We start from the raw sequence: 20,474 nt of genomic DNA, 5'->3' as shown, positions 1-20,474 counted from the left end.
GAGGAAGGCAATGTCTTAATTCCAAAGGATTAGAGAAGTCTTCCTTGGGGAAAACTGTAAAGGGTGGCCTTAAAACTGATATATTTCCTTCCCACTCTACTACTTAGTTGTGAAGGTAAAGTTTACTTTAATCAATGTAAGCAAAGGATTTCAAGTCCTAAAGATGTCATCTGTCGAATCAGCACACATTTGTGGAGTGCCTGCTGGGTGCAGAGGTGACAAACTATGAATATAACAAAGTCCTTGACCCCAAGGGATTTATAGTCACTAGACTAGACTCTAGTCTAATAGAGTAATGATAATAAATACTACTATAATACAAAATAATGATAATACTATTTAACACTTACTAAGCTTTAGATATTTAACACGTAATTGTTTAGTAATTAGTCCTCACAAAGTTTTTCAAGGTAAATACTATTGTCCTCATTTTAGATTTGAGGAAACTGAAGCTCAGAATTTAAGTAACCTTGCCAGCTTCACACAGCTTATATGAGTCTGAGTACTTGTATGGGTCTATGGTACTAACTCTGCTGCCTGGTCCTGGTTCCTAACATAGATATGCCCTTTCCTGGAAGTCAGTTAACCTTGACTCAATTTCTATAGCCCCAGCAAAAACTTTAAGTGGATGAATGAAAATGCACTCCTATTATCATAAAGAACATCTTAACCTAGACCAGCTCAGTTATTAATTACCCATGTAAATACAGCTTCCCATTCCTTTGTTACACTATGTGTTTGAGAAAAAAGGAGAGGATGCATTGTAGGACATGAAAATCTAGTAAATCTAGAAGATAACTACTCAAGTGCCTGTCTTCCTTCCTTTGCTGATCCTCTGAAATTCTCTTTTCAGGGATATTACAAAACAACACACAGTCTCTAAAAGATTTTTTCCTAACAAGATCTTTGTTACCTGAAATTGTATTAGAAGGCAAATGTGTATTTCACAAATATACACATGAATAAGAGTACAGAAGAGCCCCCAGAAGCTGCTAAAGGGAGGAAGGAAATCTGGATTCTTTTATTCTGTTCTACAGCCAATGCCCTAGACCTCAACAGGAATAATTCCACCCTTATTTGCTTTGCCACTCTTCAAGCTTTGTTTAAACAAAAGTTTCCAGGGGCACCTGGGTGGCTCAGTCGGTTGAGCATCCGGCTTCGGCTCAGGTCATAATCTCACAGTTCGTGAGTTCGAACCCCACATTGGGCTCTGTGCTGACCGCTCAGAGCCTGGAGCCTGCTTCAGATTCTGTGTCTCCCTCTCTCTCTGCTCCTCCCCTGCTCACACTCTGTCTCTCTCTCAAAAATAATAAAGATTTTTTTTAAAGTTTAATAAAGGTTTCCAAAGCATAGAAAATATAGTAAATTAATATATACTAAACTAGTCTGATGATTCCCAACATCTTGCATGGCCCGAACTGCCTGAATCAAACTCATGTTGAAAGACAGTCCACTCTCCTCCTCACTTTCTAAAATGATGGCATTTTTCTCCAGGCAGTGGCAAAGTCTCATAAGATAGGAGTCTCTTTTTCAGGACTTCCTTTTTCCTGACCATACAGGTCTCTTTGCTATAAAAAATTGGGACACTTTTAGAACCAACATGTGGCAAAGTCAGCTGTAGTGTAGGGCTTTTGACTACCATTTGATGTGGGATGGGGAAATCTGCTCAGAAATTTACATAAAATTAATGAAATACGTAGTTGGCAAAAAATGTGCCCCTGAATTTCTGAATTCAAAGAAATTCTGAAAATGTGGCAAAAGGCAGGATAGATATCAGTTTTCCATGTAGAACGCTTATGAGGGTGCTACTCTCATGTATTTCAAAGAGGAAAACAAGGAAAACTTTCTCAAATTCAAAAGAGGCTAAATGTGAGTTCCTTCTTGTTCCTTCACTGCAGCCCATAAAGGAGGCACATTTATGCCAAGAATAAGAGTTAATGAGGTGGAAAATAGTGGGGCATAAAAGGGAGAGTAATTATGAATTACAGAGTGAAAACAGAGACTGGAAGGAGGATGAAAGCCATTTAGGGAAGGGCAAATTACGTTATAGGTATGGGAAGGGTAGTGAAAAAGGCATAATAGATCCCCAGAGATAATTATTAAGGAAGTTTTTGGGGGTGCTGTGGGGTGACAAAGGTGAATGGAAAAGCCTGCAATAATTGTCTCACACACACACACACACAGACACACACACACACACACACACACACACACACACACACACACACACATTTGGTGTTTCTCTTGGTAAAGAGGCTCCGGATATATGACAAGGAAGATTTCAACACTTGCTTACAGGGAGATCAATGGAGCCCTATTTAAGCTGATAATAAAACAAGAACTATGTCCAAAATAATGGCTCAGACTAAGGTTACCTTCTCCCCTTGTCCAGCTTTCAGGAAGAATGGCCTTTGCTGGCTACCCTGCTGCTGCTCCCTCATAGGGACTGCCCAGAGAGCCGCTTCTAGGAAACAGGTGCAGTGCCCTAAGAAGGATGGAGCCCTTCACCCAGCTTGTTAGAAATGGAAGTTGGCTGTCATGGAGGACTGCTGACGATGTGGCTGGCTGCCTTTTAATAACAGAATCACAGAAATAATTAAAATCACTGAATTCTATGGCTAGAAGTTACCCACGAGATCATCTGGATCAACAGTATTGTTTTATAGATGAGGAACAAAGGCCCAGAGAAGGTAACTGATTTGACTCAAGCAGAGTGGTTAATTAGTGGCAGAGTCAAGATTAGAACCTAGGTCTCCTGACTCTAGTGAAGTAATAAAAATAATGGTAAGCAGCATAACCTTTGCATAACACTATGTATTTTTTCCTCCTGTATGAACATACATTATTCATGTGATCTTCAATAGCCCAACCAACTACAAAGAATTGAGTATGAAATGTACTGAGGTACAGAGGGCCTTAGCAATATCTTACTGAAGAAAATGGATCTCAAAGAACTCCAGTGATTTTCCAAAGTGATGAAGGACTTTATCTTACCCACTCAAGAGACCTTGCCTCATGCAGCTCCACATTGCTGGAGTCTAGAGAGTTGGAGGCTCAAATTTCTTAATCTGAACACCCTCTGAGGGTCTGTGTGCTAAAGGATTTAGTAGTCCCCATTTTTAAAAAGTTCTTCTTTCTACTTTTCTGTATGTTTTCTTTCATGACATAATTGAAAAATAAAATAAAAAGCCAAGGGACCATAAGGAAGGAGCAGCCACCTGCTCACACAGTGAGAGGCCAAGCAACTCCATCACAGGCAGTAAATACTGTATCATTAAGTTGATGAGAGGTCTCTGGTAAATTAGGTCAGAGACTTAGTTTTGAGGGGGATTTTTTTCCAGTGTGGCCAACCAACACTCCTACATGACTCCTAATTCAACAGCCAACAGAAATTTAAACACTTACTGTATATACCCATTTTCACTAGGTGGTAGATGCACAACTCCTACTTGACCTGATGGAAAGAGCATTTGTTGGGCAAACACTAGATACCATGCAGGGTTCTAGAGTCTTAGGCATTAGAGTGAACAAATTCCAAAGTGTCAGGCACTTTAAGAACAAGGTTCTTTATTTCTCACCTAGTAGTCCCGGGTAATGTTCCTCAGCACTTTACTTAGGATGCCAGGACAACAGCAGCTCATCCATCTTTAATTATGGCTTCCAAGCTTTCTGTGGGCATCTCCAGCCAGGTCAGATGGAAAGAAGTCAGAACATAGAGGAACACACATGAGGGGCTATGGGCCAGGCCTAAGGGTGCACAAATCACTTCTGCTCACATTCCCATGGAAGGAAACTGCTCCTCACAAGGCTACACCTAAACAGCAAAATGGCCAGAAAATGTAGTCTAGCTATGTACCCAAAAATAAGAAAAGAAAAACAGATTTTGGTAGACAGCTAGAAATCTCTTCCATGCCATGTATTATATCCATAATTCTCATAAAAAAAAACCAAAGGTAGATATAATGATATCCACTGGATTAAGTAAGTTTCATGGGGGTTAGTTGACTTGTCTAAGGTCACATAACTGGCAATGATAAAGGTATATTTTTAACTCAGCCCTGTCTGGCTCCCAGGTCCACACTGCCTCTCATACGTGTACATGAACTAAGATAAATACAAGTTAGCATAGCCTTTGAAAAAGGTCATTAGTGAGAATACCCATGTAGAGTATTTAACACTATGCCTGCTACACAAGTGTGTAATAAAGGTTAATTATTTCACCATCATTATTATTGCTGCAGCCTTGAGTTACACAGCTCAAACTTACACATGCCCCAAACCTACAGATAATTTATCATGGCTTGTGTGTCAGAAGTATCACCTACCTTCCCATATCCCTTTCTTTGGCTTCTGCTGAAGCTGGAGGACTACAGCTAAGCCAAGTGACCCAAGTGATCCCTTCCCTTTCTTCTCTACACACAGTCTCCACTTCCTTATACCTTCACAATCCCTAGTCTTCTATCACTTAGAACTTAATTAAATTCCCATTTGAACAATTTCTGAGAGGTATACACAGAGGAATAAAAGAGTTGTCTACTTTTTGTAACTTCTAGCTCTAATATCATTCTACTTCTAGAAATCTCTTTCCATTTCCCTCTTGCTCTTTCTCCTCCATTCTCTTTTTATCATCTTCTCAATACTAATGGCTTTTCCAAACAACAGTCTTCATGGCTCCCAAGCAAAAGTACTAGCTATCCTCCTGTATTCATGCAGAGATAAACTCCTAGGGCATCACTTTTTACTCCACCTTTGTCTCCATAAGCCATTCCATTTTTATTTTCTTGAACATTATATACATAACCTTGGATTTACTCCAAAATTTTTAAGCCATTGGGACACTTAATTGTTTGCAAAAAGAGGACTCATAACCCACATCAAACCACTCCTTAGTCATCACATGACTGTTAATAACTACTGGTATACCTGAAATTGCAAAGAATCATAATTACAATAATGATGGTGGGAAATGAAACAACATTTGCAAGAAACACTGAAAAAAGTAAATTAGAGGACTTAGGATCTGTTAAATGTTGAAGAAGAGTTAGAGGTATCCCCAATATTTAAAGCTTGGGTTGGTCTAGTGAACCAATAGAGATGACAGATACAGGTATTGGCTGGCATTATTAATTGGGGAAGAGAAGACAGTTGAGGGAAGAAAATAATAAACTTGTTCTAGACTAGATGCCTAGTCTAGAAGTGTATACTGAACATGTAGTATAATATGGCTTTGGTAGTTGCAGACATGAACTTTGGTCTAAGAGAGAAACATATCCCAATAACCTGTGAAGTATCGACAGAGAGGTTATAACAGGGAAACCTCGAGGGATACCAAGACAGAGCTTCAGAGATGCTGACACTGACAGGGCATGAGAGAAAATATGGTATATGAGGACAAAGAATAAAATGTATTGAATCCCTACTCTGTACTCTGCTCTTCATTGCTCTAATTTTGGGCATCCTTCCCACACTTCGCTCCACTTCTATTGACTTTGCACTCCCAACGTCTCATGCATGTTGATTCTCTCCAACTAAATTATTAATTCTCGGGAGACAGAGATGCTGTTTGTTTGTTTTTTTTTTTTTACTGTCTTACACGCTCTACACTTACAGAGAGAATGTACTAAAAAAGTACTTATATGATTCACTGCTCGAGACTTTATCTGTGAAAGGTGAATTTCCACGTTTATATATTGCCTTACAATGTAGCATGGAGGAATGGAGTAGTATTTAGTTGTTTTATAGGCATATCATTCCCAAAAGGATTTCTACTCTCCTGGATTTTAAAACAACAGAATTCTCTGAAGTGGAAATAATTTTCCAACTCACTGTAAATATGGCCTACCTGATTTCTGCCATCCTTTTGAGGCCCCATGAGCATATCCAAGGTCAACTTTATTTACTGGCTCCATGGTAGTGGGGAAATTACTGAACCTCTGTATGCTTCTTCTTCCTCTTGTTGGGATGAATAAGCAATTTAATAAATGTGAAGCACAGAAAAATTGGCAAATAAGTGCATAATAAATGTTAGCTATTATGACTGTGATTTTTAGTCCCTTTCCTCATCTGCTAAGGGAAGTGAGGGAAATACATTACTCCAAAATATAATTATTCAACATTTTAAATTAAGACAAAACTAAAAATGGATACAATACTTTGCTGCTGATGTATTTGAAAGTGAGCTGAATTCAATTGTCTCAGATAAAGTCACGGAGAGGGTTCTTTTTATTTGTCTCATTTTGGGGACATCCTTAGAGAATCTTTAGCAAAGACTCACCTTGCCCAGGAGAAAAAAGCAGATGCAAAATTTCAGGAAAGGAAGGGGAGAGGAACCCTTTGGCAATGGCCTTACCACACATTGACTGCAAGTCCCATTCTATATTGATCCTCTCCCAAAGGGAACAATAGGATTTTCAGGTTATGATTTCAGTGACAGAGGCATCCTTATTGGGATGCCTTTGTGCACTGTCTATTCTCCTCTGATGGCCAATAGACCAGGATGGTGGGTCTCACTGTGGAAAAAACTCAGGGTGGCGTTTAGGGTAATGTTACATATTGCCTGCTTTAAGAATCTAATCTTTAAATGGGGTTAAGGGAACTGTTCCTAGGACATTTGCTAGCACCATTTTCTCCAGCACAGTGGCTGGCTAGCTTATTATTTCCCACCTTCAGAGGAATTCATGTCTAAACTCCCCCAAGAAGGCAGGCTGTCAAGCCGGCTGTCTGGCAGGCATGGTGATATCTGGAGTTGACCATGTAATGAACATTGTGCTTTCACACATACCATCTGATTAGTCTCTTTAACAGTCCTGTGTGGTAGTTATTATTCCCATTTTACAAACAAGGGAACTGAAGCTCAGTGAGACTCCTTAACTTGTCCGTAGTTATACAACTAGTAAGAAATAGAGGCAGGATTCAAACTCAGGTCTCTATGGTAGTCTCTGGATCTGATCTTCAGGGAATTCTAAACGAGAGCTTTAATTGTGTGTTTGGAGAGCATTATGAAATTTTCTGAAATGTATTTTCATTAGAATTTTCACCTGTCCTGTTCTGTACTTTTTTTAATTATATAGCACAGTTCCAGAAGACTATAGAGAGTAGATGAGTAGACATAGGATATAAATACAGAAAACATTATGTGTGTGTGTGTAAAAAATATATTTTTTTACACACACACACATATATATGTATATGTGTGTGCATGTTTTATTATGTATAACCATATACATTTACTTCATAGATAAGTATAATGTATGTACTATATATAAAAGTATATTATTCATACATCTGCAGCTATATTCAAATACAACATGCCAACAATCCATTTTCTTTTTTCCACCAACACAGATATAACCCATCAAATAAAGATAGCACTCAGTTAAAAGAAAGCCTAGAATACTAGACTTACTTACAGATGATTTCTAAATCAGGACCCACTTTATTCATCTTTTAGATCCCCAGCACCTAGCCTAGTCCCTTAAACACAAAAGCTGCTTAATCAAAATCTGTTGAACATTTGTTGAATTCATTCTTAACTCCTTTAAATATTCACTCCAAGGTTTTGCTAAACAAGAAGCTTCCTTCCTGTGCTAATACACAATTTGATTTGTAAATACTCTGTTTACTCCAAGTTTTCAAGAACACAGCTTTATTGCACAAGAGCCAAGGTAGAAAATCTTTTATAATCTTTAAAAGGTAATTCATTCATTCAGCAAACATTTGGTTGGGAGCAGGAATACTAAAATAAAAGGCAGTGTCATTGTCCTCTTTGCCTAGTGAAGGAGACAAACCAGTGCAAACCCAACACAGTATGTAAGGGCTATTACAGAGTATATATGTATGAATCCTAGACCACAAGGACTCAGGGAAAGAAAACTGTCAACTGAATTTAGTCTGAGGTTATTAAAAACAGAAGAAATTTGATTTGGTGAATATTAAAAATACTTTAGTGCAATTGAGTTCCCTAATGTGCTTAGTTAAGGAGGGGTACTTTGGATATATTAGAGGAAAATGCTCTGTGAAAAGTCAGGAGAGGAGGGAAAAGATGAGGAAGATCCAACTGGAAAATATCTCCTATGTTGGGGAGAGGAAAAAAAACAGCAAAGGAGGCTCTATTGGTATCTGATTTATTGTTATGGGATGTAACCAGAATGTAATAGATGCCATTGACATTCTAGTGAGACTTATAACTTTTGGTGACCGTTTTTAGTTCTTCCTTATCCTGTAAAACCAGAGCAACTCTGCTCTGAATCAGACAGTCCCAGAATTTGGCAAATGAGTATCAGGTGAAATGGTGGACAAATTAATACCTGTCTACAATAGTTTGAAATTTTATGCTAGACCTAGCTGAATTCTACATGCTCATTCAGTCCCTAAAGTCCTTCCTACTGAATACCCCACCCCACCCCCTCCATCAAGTGTACCTGCATATAAAAACCACTCCATTGACCAGAAGAATGTAATACTGGAGTAGAATTTGTGGCTCGGAAATTCACTCCAGAGAGAATGCCCTGAAAACCCCCAGTATCTCATGTAAGCACATCTCCCCTTCCTTTAAGGAAACATGGAATTTCACTCACAGAAGAGACCTTAAAAGTCATCCTCTCCAACCCCCATAGAGTCATACTAGTCATCTCCCATGTTTTCTCCTCTATGGGTGTTTGCTGACTCAAGGACTTCATCTTGGAGCTCTGCTGAAGGAGCTGGGAAATACCTTTAGCTAGAGCTAAAGACATCCAGAAGCTATTAGTACAGCAGACTAAATACATGTATGTGTCCCTTAAATGATGTGTATTAAATGTAAAAATCCCTGGGACAAAAGCCTAACTCACAGACCAGCTAGCCTTGGTTGCCATTTACCCAGTTTGGTCATGCTGCCTACAGAAAAGGGGTGAAAGAATACTTAAGACAATTGTCATCTCCTTCACAGATTTGCAGATGCCCATTTCCGGACCTGAAGACTATTTTTCCTCCATCTACCCATCCATCCTTTTAACATTTATTGAGTCCCTATTACATGCAAACTTGCCACTAGATGCTAGAGACAGATGAATAAGATAGGATCAGAAATTCAAAGCCAAGTCAGGGAATTAGACAATGACCACACCTCCCGACCAAAAAAAAAAAAAGAAAGCAATGACAAAACAATACATTTCCTTTAACTGAGAAATCAAAAAAGTCTTGTGAGAACTAGAAGGTAGGAAAACTTCAGTGAGAGAGAAAAGGGAGGCTTTCCAAAGGAGATACAGGGTTTTGGAAATCAAGTGACTCATTCCTCTTGAGCTGATTTAATTGAACTCCTCTATCAAGCTTTTCACATCCAACCACTTGTGTGATGTGGAGAAAGGTCTGCTGGAGTGTTACTACCATTCTTCTAAAGAGTCTAGCAGTCAAAACCAGAACCACCCCCTAATACTGGAGGTATTAGAAATTAGAGGCTCAGGCCCCACTCAAGGTCTTTCCATGGAGAAGCATTTGCACAAGATCCCCAGATAATTCTTATGTGCATGAACAACTGAGATGCACTATCCTAGAAGATGAGTGGAGCCTCATCTCGGGAAGTAAGCTTTCCACAGGGTCTCAGGATCTCTCACCCAAAAAGGCCTGCATTCAATGTCTGCACTGAACATATCCTAAACTTTTTGATCCCAGAATCTCTTTAAACTCTTAACAGTTTTTAAAGACAGCAAATAGATTTTGTTTATGTGGGTTATAGCTACCAATATTTACCATACTAGAAGTTAAAACTGGGAAACATTTTATTTGACAGTCCATTCTAAAACAATAATAAATTCCTACATGTTAACATAAATAATCGTTGTTATACAAAACAACCATCTTTTCAAACAAATATTAGTGAGTAGAGTACCATGGTCTTACATATTTGCAAACATTTTTAACATCTGGCTTAACAGAAGACAGATGGAGTCTCATATCTGCTTCTGCATTATAGTGGTTGCCATAATACACATTGGGTAACCCCTGGACTCCACTGTGTCCTCAAAGAGTGAAAGTGGAAAAATTTTTATTTTAGAATTATTATGAAAATAGTTTTGACCATACAGACCATGAGACCACACTTTGAGAACAGCTAATCTATCACATTCTTAGAGCTCCCGTCTTCACAAAACCTTTACCTGTTGCCCCTAAGAAAATGCTGTATCTGGAACTGTGCCAACTGCAATGATTTGTCACAATTGCAAAGAAAATTCTTAACTGCATCTACTGAGACAAAGAATGGTTTCTTAATTATATAAGTTCTTTGGATGTAAAGATTACACATCCTCCCTTCAAAGACAAGTTTAATGATCCTCACAATTGTGTATTATCTTAGCCAAGCCAGGCAAGTTTTGTTAAACCTCACTGGAGATACCATTGGCTGTTTTCACTCTACTTTACATAGGTACATTAAAAATGAAGGGAGGCTATGCATAATAAAAAATACTGTCAATTATCAATAGTAAATAAATGTTCATTATATATTTTCCACAGCAGCTCTTGCTACACATTTAACATCTGAAATGTTGTGAGTTTTTGTTTAAATTTTCTTACTTATGAAAAACTACCTGCTGCCTTCTCTGTTTTATTCCTGCTTCCATGTTCTATCTCTGGTTTATCTTGCTACTATTTTGCCTCATTATCTCTCATTATCTCGTGCCCCAAGAACCTTACTTTTCTAATTTATTGTCTCAGTAGCCAAGGGAAAATTGGTCCTACTTGCTCCTGAAGCAGTCTAAGACAAAATTCACAGATCTAAAGGAGACCTTAATGATCATCTAGTCCAGCAATTCTCCATCTTTCATGCATAAGAGAATCACCATTGCTTGGAGAATTAAAAGGAAAAGAAAAAGAAAAAACCAGACACACACACACACACACACACACACACACACACACACACAATGCCATAGTCCCACCCCAGATTAAATAAATCCAGCTTTCTAGGGTGGACTCAGACTCTGGTCCACCAAAAGATTCTACCATGTGGCCAGAGTTGAGAAACTCTGATATAGTCCAACTCTTCCTTTTACAGATAGGAGGCCGGGATGGCCAAGACGGAAAAGATCCTTACTTAGAATCACCAGGGAAGAACTAGGATTTGAACACCACCTTCTGGGCAAACAGGACAAGACTCTTCTATTAGTTCATTTAATTCAGAGTTCTCAAAAACAGTTTACTCCCCTTCCTTTGCATGGAAGTCATTTTTCAAATAACTTTATTAATGTATGTTTATACACAATAAAATAGATGCACCTGTTTTAATTTTAAAGTTTAACAAGTTAGATAAGTATATACACTCATGTTACTACTTCCCCAATCTTGAATAGGACATTTCCATAACTTCCCAGGAAGTTTCCCCTTGCCTCTACCCTGTCAGCAATCTCCTTCCCAGGCCCCAAGTGACAATTACTCCAATTTCTGCCACTATAGATTAGTTTTGCCTGTTTTAGAGCCTCATACAAATAGAATTATACAGTATGCATTCTTTTATTCAGCATAATTGTTTAAAGATTCAACCATGTTGTAGCCACAGTTTGTTCCATTTTATTAGTGAGCAATATTTCATCACATGGATATTCCATAGTTCATCCATTGGGTTGTTCCCAGTTTGGGGCTATTACAAATAAAATGTATAAAATACCTTTGGGAAGGCATACATTTTTATTTACCTAGAGTAAATACACAGGAATGGAAATCCTGGGCTTAGAGTGGCCTGGGAGGCAAAATGTGTAAAACAAAGTGTTCCAGGGTGGCTCAGTTGGTTAAGCAGTCCACTCTTGGTTTTGGCTCAGGCCATGATCTCACCATGCTGAGATCAAGCCCCATGTCAGGCTCTGTGCTCACAACCTGGGGCCTGCTTGGGATTCTCTCTCTCTCTCTCTCTCTCCCTCTCTCTCTCTGCCCCTCCTCTGTTCTCTCTCTCAGTCAGTAAATAAACCCTAAAAAAAAAGTGTTGTAGCCCTGCAATCAGTCAGAGGTAGCCTAGCATACCTGCATATTAGTGGGGCTGTTTATTAACATGGAGGTCAATGTACTTTACAGGTGTGTCAAAAGGATTAGAGAGAATGTATATAGAGTAGCTGATAAAGATACCGTATAAATTATAATAAAAATAACTAGAGACAGAACTAGGCTGGACTGGAACAAGATCCCTGAATTTCTCAGTGATGTATTTTTCCACTGCTGCATACTGTTCACCTTCCCCCAACCCTCATCCAGCCAAAGGCTCTCCCTGCCCCTCTCCAACCCACACCCTCTCCTGTCTTTGAAGTGAAGGCTATAAAATATGAAATACCTTCTGAAATAATTTAGAAATGCTGTTTGGTTTGCTCATTCTAACAGTTTTTAGTTCTCTTTGAGGGACGGACAGATGGAAGGGAGGGAGAAAATCCAAATAAGGGAACTCTCAGCACATGAATTCAGACAAGGAGAAATATCTACCTTCTAGGCAATATCAGGCTGAGATATTATCATGTGTGGTCAACCAAATCTACTGGAAGCAGTAAGTGAACCTGCAAATCATTTTTGGAAGATATGGCCCCATTTGGATTTATCTAGTTCTTCCTCCATGACTTACCCTTTCCCAGTGCAACTCTTTCACTCAACTCCCTTAAATGTTCAAATTAACATCTTTTTCCAGGTTTACCACCCCTTTCCTACTCCTCTTCATTCCTGTACCTCCCAGAACTCCTTCCACTTGCAGGACAGAGGAACAAAATAAACCGCCAATAGCCAACATGTTCTATTACACACACACACACACACACACACACACACACACACACACACACACCACCTTTATCTATGTTCAACTGTAAAAATTGTGAATACTTAAGTTTACCAAGTGAATCATCAAAGATGCTATCATAGAATAAGAAGGCTATTTTTCTCCCACAAAATGTCTCCTTACTCACAGGGGCTTGTGAAACGTGACCCACCACCACTGAGTTGACAAGCTCCAGATGTCACCAGCTCCCCTCACTGAGATGGCTACTGTTCACAATCACACCTGTCCTGTAAGACTTTCTCCCTGCTCGGTCTTCCAGGTTTTGCCTGATCAAGAGCCTTTCTAGAGCTCTTCAGCTAAATCCTGGGCCAGCAGACAGTGCTTCTGCCTCAGCCAATTTGAATGCATGCTGCCTATGAGATTTCCTGAGACACTCTCAGCTGCTGCATTAAAACTGCATGAGCCTTCCTCTGAAGGCCTAATAATAGCACGTTTCATCTGTGAACCACTTTATAAACATTAAGTGATTAAGCCACCTTCTATCTTCTCAAGCTCTGGGCTTTGGCATAGTGGACTTCACTCTCTACTGCCCTCAAATTACTCCATCAAGAAAAAAAATGGGGCGCCTGGGTGGCGCAGTCGGTTAAGCGTCCGACTTCAGCCAGGTCACGATCTCGCGGTCCAGGAGTTCGAGCCCCGCGTCGGGCTCTGGGCTGATGGCTCAGAGCCTGGAGCCTGTTTCCGATTCTGTGTCTCCCTCTCTCTCTGCTCCTCCCCCGTTCATGCTCTGTCTCTCTCTGTCCCAAAAATAAATAAACGTTGAAAAAAAAATTAAAAAAAGAAAAAAAGAAAAAAAAAAACCCTAAGACCTGAAAGATCTTCTCTGGATCTTTTAGGTAACAAAAGACCTTGGAGTAACGACCCTTACTTGGGTAATGATATGGAGAAGAGAGGGATTTAAAGCCACGTGCCTTTGAGACTGAACTGAGGCTCTCATATCCCAATGTTAGATTAGCACAGAGAAGAACTTGACTCCATGGTCTAGAGCAAGATCTATAGCCCCACGGTGCCAAAGCCAGCCCACAATCTATTTTTATAAATAAAGTTTTATTGGGAGACAGTCATGCTCATTCATTTACTTATTATCTATGGCTACTTTTGCATTGCACTATCAATTGAGTAGTTGTGACCGAGATTAAATGACTCATAAAGCCAAAAAAATATTTACTATCTAGCCCTGTAGAAAACACTTGCTGACCCCTGTAAGGTCTAAGGAACTCAGAGTTTGTTCTCATCCTGTATATTCCCTAAATATCTTTAATCAATTTTCTTTCCCTTTCTGGACCTCAGTTGCTACATCCAAGACTGAATAACCTCTAAACTAACTGAGCCATCACCTTGGGCTTATTCTCTCATTGTTCTCCAAATATTAGCATCTCCTATTTTAGATTTGTCTGATTATTACACCTGGCTTCTTTGAGGACAGGAATAGGGTTTTGTGTGTCTCATGAATCATTGCAGACAAGCGGCTCTATGCTGACTTACATTTCATTTGTAAAAAATTAAAATCATATTTTTATATCAAATGTATTTTTTTTTTGCAGAGAGATCTCACAGAATGATGTCTTGGAAGTAATAGAGGCAAATGTGTTCTTCAACCTGTCCAAATTACATGAAATGTAAGCAAGATCCTGTGGGGTTTGCTCATCACCATTGGCAATAGCTGTAAATTTTGTGTATATCCCTGGAAGGTCCTAACTCTGCTCTATCCTCTGATCCCTAGAATTTCATTTTAAGATGTCAAAGACAGCCCAAAGGGCACCATTCTGTGTCTCTCTGCCTGGTGATCCAAGTACCAACCAAGAAAATAATCTTGTCCTGCTGTCTCCCTCCAAGAGGTTTTTTTTTTTTTTTCCAACAGTAGACCCAATAACCTTGTGCTGTGACTGAAGGGGTCTCTATCTCATCGTTTCTTTTAAAATTATTCCAGAGTCAAAGTCCAAAATAAATCCCACATGATGTAAAGATAGGCACTCCTCACTTGAATACTAGTCTATGCCATACACTCACCATGAAACCTACCAAGAAACAAAAGCATTCTAACACTTAGTTTTCCTTAACTGCAAAATGAGAGTAAAAGTGCATGCCACAGGATCACTGTGATGAACAAAGGTGATAAATATAAATTAGATCCAACATCAACTGACATAGAGTAAATATGTCATAATGATACTTGGTACCTTTATTACAACCAAATTTACTTTCTTTTTTTAACATTCTGGTTTTACACACCTGTCAATATTCATACAGATATATTTCTGTTTCATACCAGCCTATAACCACCATAAATTAATTCACAGAATCATAAAATGTCAAAGCCAGAAAAGACTAGACACTATCTGGTCCCAAATTTTCCAAAGTACAAAGTGTTTTTTAAAAAGGTAAACGACTTTATGGTCAAGTTATATTAGGAAACATTGGGCAAATGTTAGGCTCACTTACTATAGGAAAACTCAGAACCTATCATGTGTGAATATACACTTGGAATATCCAGGGAGGCATTTTATTAAGGGTTTCTCAACCAGTATCGCTGGTAAGGTTTCTTCTGTGGGGCATTTATGAACACCTCACAAAAATCCCATGCAACATAGTTAAGAAAGTGAATGAACCACTTTCCTAATATTACAGACAAGAATGAAAGTTGCAAGGCTTATCTAAAGTCACCCAGCCAAATCCACAGCAGGATAAGGACTTAAACATAAATACCAACTCTTATATTTTTAAAAAATTTCTTATCATTTGCCAAGCATATATACATATATATATACATTTATACATCCATATAATTCATACACACACACACACACACACACACACACACACACACATTTAGAAATGATAGTCTGTCCATACTGGCAGACTACCCTCTCCCTTTTCCTTCCTTCCACCCACTCTGCCTCCCACCTGCATTCTTCCTCATTGCTGTTAAGCCTCTGAAACTGATGCCTTTCCTCACTTTCCCCCATTGCCCTCCTGTTCCTTCTTTTCTTCTCTGCTTGGTCTCTCCTTACCCTAGTTGGAAAAAGAGAGTTTCACCAGGGTCTCAGAACCCACAGGAAATGTCAAAGAAATGAACCAAAGAGCAATCAGCCCTCTGGGCAGGGTTAAGCAGGCATCCCTTTCTGCAGTTCAACAGGCAGTAGAGCTAATGGAACAGCTCTTTCATCTCTTCCCTGCATGGAGAGGTGCTCACCCCCATGTAGCACTGACTATACTTAATTAATTACCTGGTACTTGGATCTGGGTAGCTACAGGTTACTGCAACATAAAAGCTAATGAAACAGGGAGGAAGTAATTAACACAGAGCATATCTGTAAATATACATTGATCCAGCAAGATGAGGAAAGGTCAGCCTCTCTCTGTTGGAATCCAAATGTGAACACATTCACCTCCAGACTATTGATCAGGACACAGCTAAAGACAACAAGGGCAAAAGTCACCACTTCTCATGAGCTGTGAGAGCAGCCTCAGTCTACAGCATGAAGGGAATCAGCAGCACATTCCCAACTACTTCCTGCTACAATTGCATAATTAAAATCAGATGTCCACTGCTTTTCACTTGATCTTTGCTTTCCTTTGCCTCTTTACTCTTTCTCCAATCTCCTTTTGCTTCACCCTTTTGCTTCCTGCCATCTTCTTTTCACCTTCTTTTGTTTTCTATCCCCTACTCTCTTGTCTCCAAATCATACAAAATCTCCATTTCCCAGGTCAGTCTCATCCCTGCCTTCTTAGCCTCCTTAGACCCTGAGAGACACTTACTGGTTAAAGACACAGTGTGCTGGGTGAAAAGGACAAACTCAGAAAGTGTTTTGTTTGGCTATGTTTAATGTCCCAAGAGGACATTAGTGATGAAAGCAAAATGGGTTAATATTTAGTTTCAACAACTTAGCACAGTGAAAACACTGCATGTGTTCTAAACTTTTTTGTTGAAATGATGGATGGATGGATGGATGGGTGAGTGAATAAGTGATATACTCTTTGCATAATGTGAAAAATACTACAGCATTCCTTACAGTTGAGCTCATGTATATATTCTTTTCTGTTTTACAGTAGAATTGAAAAGGCCAACAACCTGCTATACATCGACACTGATGCCTTCCAGAACCTTCCCAACCTCCGATATTTGTAAGAACTCTTATATTCTGGTGCAGCCACTGTAAACGAATTGTGTATTCCTGGTTTAGCACAATGTCTACTTGTTACTCTGGGGGGCAACTGCTTTTTATAAAAGATGTGGGGTTACCTAGACATGGAGGGGAGACACTTGCTGGTAGATTTTATTTTACTTTAATATGTGAGTTCCACTAATATAACTGCATTTTTGTTTTCATTTACAAAAACAAACATAAAGAATTCCATTTGCAATGTAATTTTACATGGACCTCTTGCATAACTCAGTCATAATTTAGTGTTATTAATAAGATACAGCCAAAATTTGTGCTAGCATTTAGCTTGTTACCTTAACCTCAAAGACATCATCCCTTTTGTTCTGCATATATGCATTTTTTCTTTGATAACTTACAGTGTTTTATTTTTTAAGTTTTAGTTAGTAATAGACATGGTATTTTACCAGCAGAGAGATTCCTGGTGTCTGAGCCCCATCAGCAAAATCACTGCTTCTTCCATTCAAATACCTTTCCAAATAGCTGAGTGCTTGACAGAGCCCAGAGTGCTATGAAAGGACCCCACAAAGTAACCAATAAGGACTTGGGCTAGAAGTCACAGCAAGCCCATTTACTAGCCACTGGTCACAGGCTACAACCTAATGTCTTGATGCTTATTTGCTCATTTCCTTATTTCCCTACCACAAGAATGGAAATAACAATGGTAATAATATGTATTTGTTACCTATTGGCATTATTATGCCAATAATGCATATTATGCCAATAATGCATAACTACCTAAGCCCCTCCCCCCACACACACAGTTTTAAAGCAACAGCTATCATCTCTCACCTGTCTGTGAGTTTATCTGTGGAATGGTTCTCCTGACCTGGACTGTTTGACCTCAGCTAAGCTCGGTTAAGCAATTACAGTTAGGTGGCAGGTCAACTGGGGGCAGGCTGCCCTAGATGGTCTCAGTTGAGATGACAACACCAAGTGGAGCTCATTTCCAGTAGCCTAACATAAGCTTGCTCTAATGGCAGTCCTGGGGTTCCAACAGAAAGAGCTCAAGCTTGCAAGCCTCTTGAGACCTACCCCCTGAACTAGTATGCCATCTATTCTGAAGCATTTTATTAGCCAGACCAACTCATGCGGCCAGCTCTGATTCAAGACATAGAGAAATGCACTCCATTTTTTCATGGGAAAAGCTTCACAGTCACAATATAAGATGTGTTGATCCAAGTAAGGATAGAGAATTGAGGCCATCTTTGCAAACAATTTAAAGGATGTAAAAAAGTTTTATACAGTGCCTGTCACACAGTAAATGCTCACATCAACATTACTTGTTAGTGATACTTTGTCCTTAAGTTTTGATCCCTGAGAACTGGAGTTGGTAGGTTCAATGAGCAACACTGGGCCTTTGTGTGCCTCATCTCTACAAGAATAAAAGGTTTAACAGAACAGAGTCTAGATGACATGTAACTTCCCCTCCCTGATAGAAGCTCCAGGAAGGATCTGAGAAAGAGTTAAGGTCATCCACTCCTGAGTTAATGTCAGAGGCAGGACTAGCTTCATTGGCATGCTGCCCATACAGTCACACAGGGTTCCATGCTCAAAAGCACCCCACATTCAGAGAGCCTCACACTAGGTTTAATTTCCTGCTTCCACAGTCTTGAAATGCTTATACTTTTTTTTTAACAAAGGGCCCTGAATTTTCATTTTACACTGTGCCCCCCAAATAGAGCCCATCATGCTCAGAGGTCAGGGTTATGACCTCTTCTATTTTCCGACTTGGGTGTGTTGGATCCCTAAATGGACTTTACTATACTGTCTGCAGATTAGCAGACTAGGCACATAACAGTGGAGGAAATATGGAGTAATAGAAGGCATGAGCATTAAAGGAAAAAAAACTAAGACTTCATCCTCATCCCATCATTTACTTTTGGGTCATTTGCTGGACTTCCGAGACCCACTTGGCTTATAGGACCCTCAAGTGAGATTTATATAGGAAAATATTACATAAACCATGAAGTGCTCAAAAATATTAATATATGTACTGAGTACTTTGTAGGATGATTATTTCTAGCCAACCAAAGTCTACCAGTCCACCCTCAAGAAAAGTCCAGTAAGGACTGAATAGAGTTATGGTGGCCACCAAGACCTTCAGCTCTTACAGTGTTTGTCTTAAGTTCAAAAAAACAAGTTTAGGAAATGCCTTTACATTTCATGAAGCAGTATAGAAAAGAAAACTATGTATGATGGCAGAAGGACTGGATTACAGGTGGGATATTGTTATTTATTAGCTAGATACCCAATTACCTTCTCTAAGCCTCAGTTTCCATATCTGTAAATAGGGTGCTTGTGAAAAATAAGATGATGCCTGCCAAAAACATTTTACAAATTGTTTCTCAGTATATAAACTATAAACAACTGTACAAAATTATTAGCACCTGTTACCCAACTGACTTCTTTCATTCCTTCCTCTATTCTTCTTTCCCTCCCAACTACCTTCTTCCCTCTTTCTCTCCCTTTTCTCTTAGAAAAGTCCAAGTGGGATGTGGGGGCCACAGAGCCTTCAATAACAAAATATAATCACCTTAGGACATGCAAATGAATCCACAGGGGAACTGCCATTCACATGCATGTAATGAAAAGCATTCCGGCAGAAGATAGATCCAAAAAGAAAACAACCCCCTCACATACATATTCTAGAGCCCTTGATAGTAACAGCATGAACAATAGCCAGAATGGTGGGCTGGGAGCAAGTAAATAAGGGATGAGGAATCATTGCAAAGTTTGAAATCAAGATATCCAGAATTAGACCCAATACTGGCCCACACCTGGTAGTCACTGCCATTCACTCTTATGAATAAGGACCCTCAGTCCTCCTTCTAGGGGGTAAGAGCTGGGGAGGAACTTGGGAGGATGTGAGCATGGAAGGCATAGCCCCAGGTGGGAGGAATGGAAACTTTGGCCAAATAGAGGGGCCAAGCTATGTCTTTGACTCTGAAAGAGGCTAAAATCTATACCATCAGTCATGAAATCCAGCCTCCCCTCTGGATCCTTTTCTCCCTTTGAGGGGTTGAGTAGTCCCCTGTCCCTCTGGTTCCCCATCAAGTCTAGACAAAGCTGTAGGTGGCCGATTCCAGCCACATCCTTTCATAAGAGGAGGTTATTGTTCTCAGCATTTGAAACCTGATTTCTCAGTGCAGCAAGAAAAGAACTTGTAAGCAGTTGGAAGTAATTGTGTCATTGTCAAAGGATCCTCCTTGGTTACTCTGGAAAATGTATTTATATAATTCTACAGCATAGAAAATTCTTTCACAGCCACTGCCATGCCTTTCTCCATCAGGAAGTTAAGAGGAAGAGTTGTCCATCTTAAGCCTTTTAACTTATTGACGAGGGTGGACTTTTCCCAGCTGTGCATCCTTCCTTCAGATGTGGCACACAATGACCCAGAGATTGGAGCAACCACCCCAAAGGCACTTTCTACCAGCAATATTTCTATTCAGGGCTCAGACTGTGGCCCTTTGAAAAATTTCCCATACTGATAAGGTATCTAAGTTAGTTGGACGCCTAATCCGAAA

The 20,474-nt window shown here is 39.5% G+C and overlaps 1 protein-coding gene across 4 annotated transcripts in view; it reads left to right on the top strand.

The window, feature by feature from the left end:
- FSHR (follicle stimulating hormone receptor) overlaps positions 1-20,474 on the top strand; it is a 175,333-nt gene that overhangs the window by 107,042 nt on the left and 47,817 nt on the right. For 2 of the 4 annotated variants that reach the window (XM_045053324.1, NM_001048014.1), the window contains 2 exon segments: positions 14,329-14,403; positions 16,835-16,909. In XM_045053324.1, the coding sequence (XP_044909259.1) occupies positions 14,329-14,403; positions 16,835-16,909 (150 nt within the window). 4 annotated transcript variants of the gene reach the window in all.

The sequence above is a fragment of the Felis catus genome, chromosome A3, assembly GCF_018350175.1.
Source record: "Felis catus isolate Fca126 chromosome A3, F.catus_Fca126_mat1.0, whole genome shotgun sequence".
In the NCBI taxonomy this organism is placed as follows: domain Eukaryota; kingdom Metazoa; phylum Chordata; class Mammalia; order Carnivora; family Felidae; genus Felis; species Felis catus.
The sequence above is the reverse complement of the archived record's forward strand: the minus strand, read 5'-3'. Positions and strand labels throughout refer to the sequence as shown.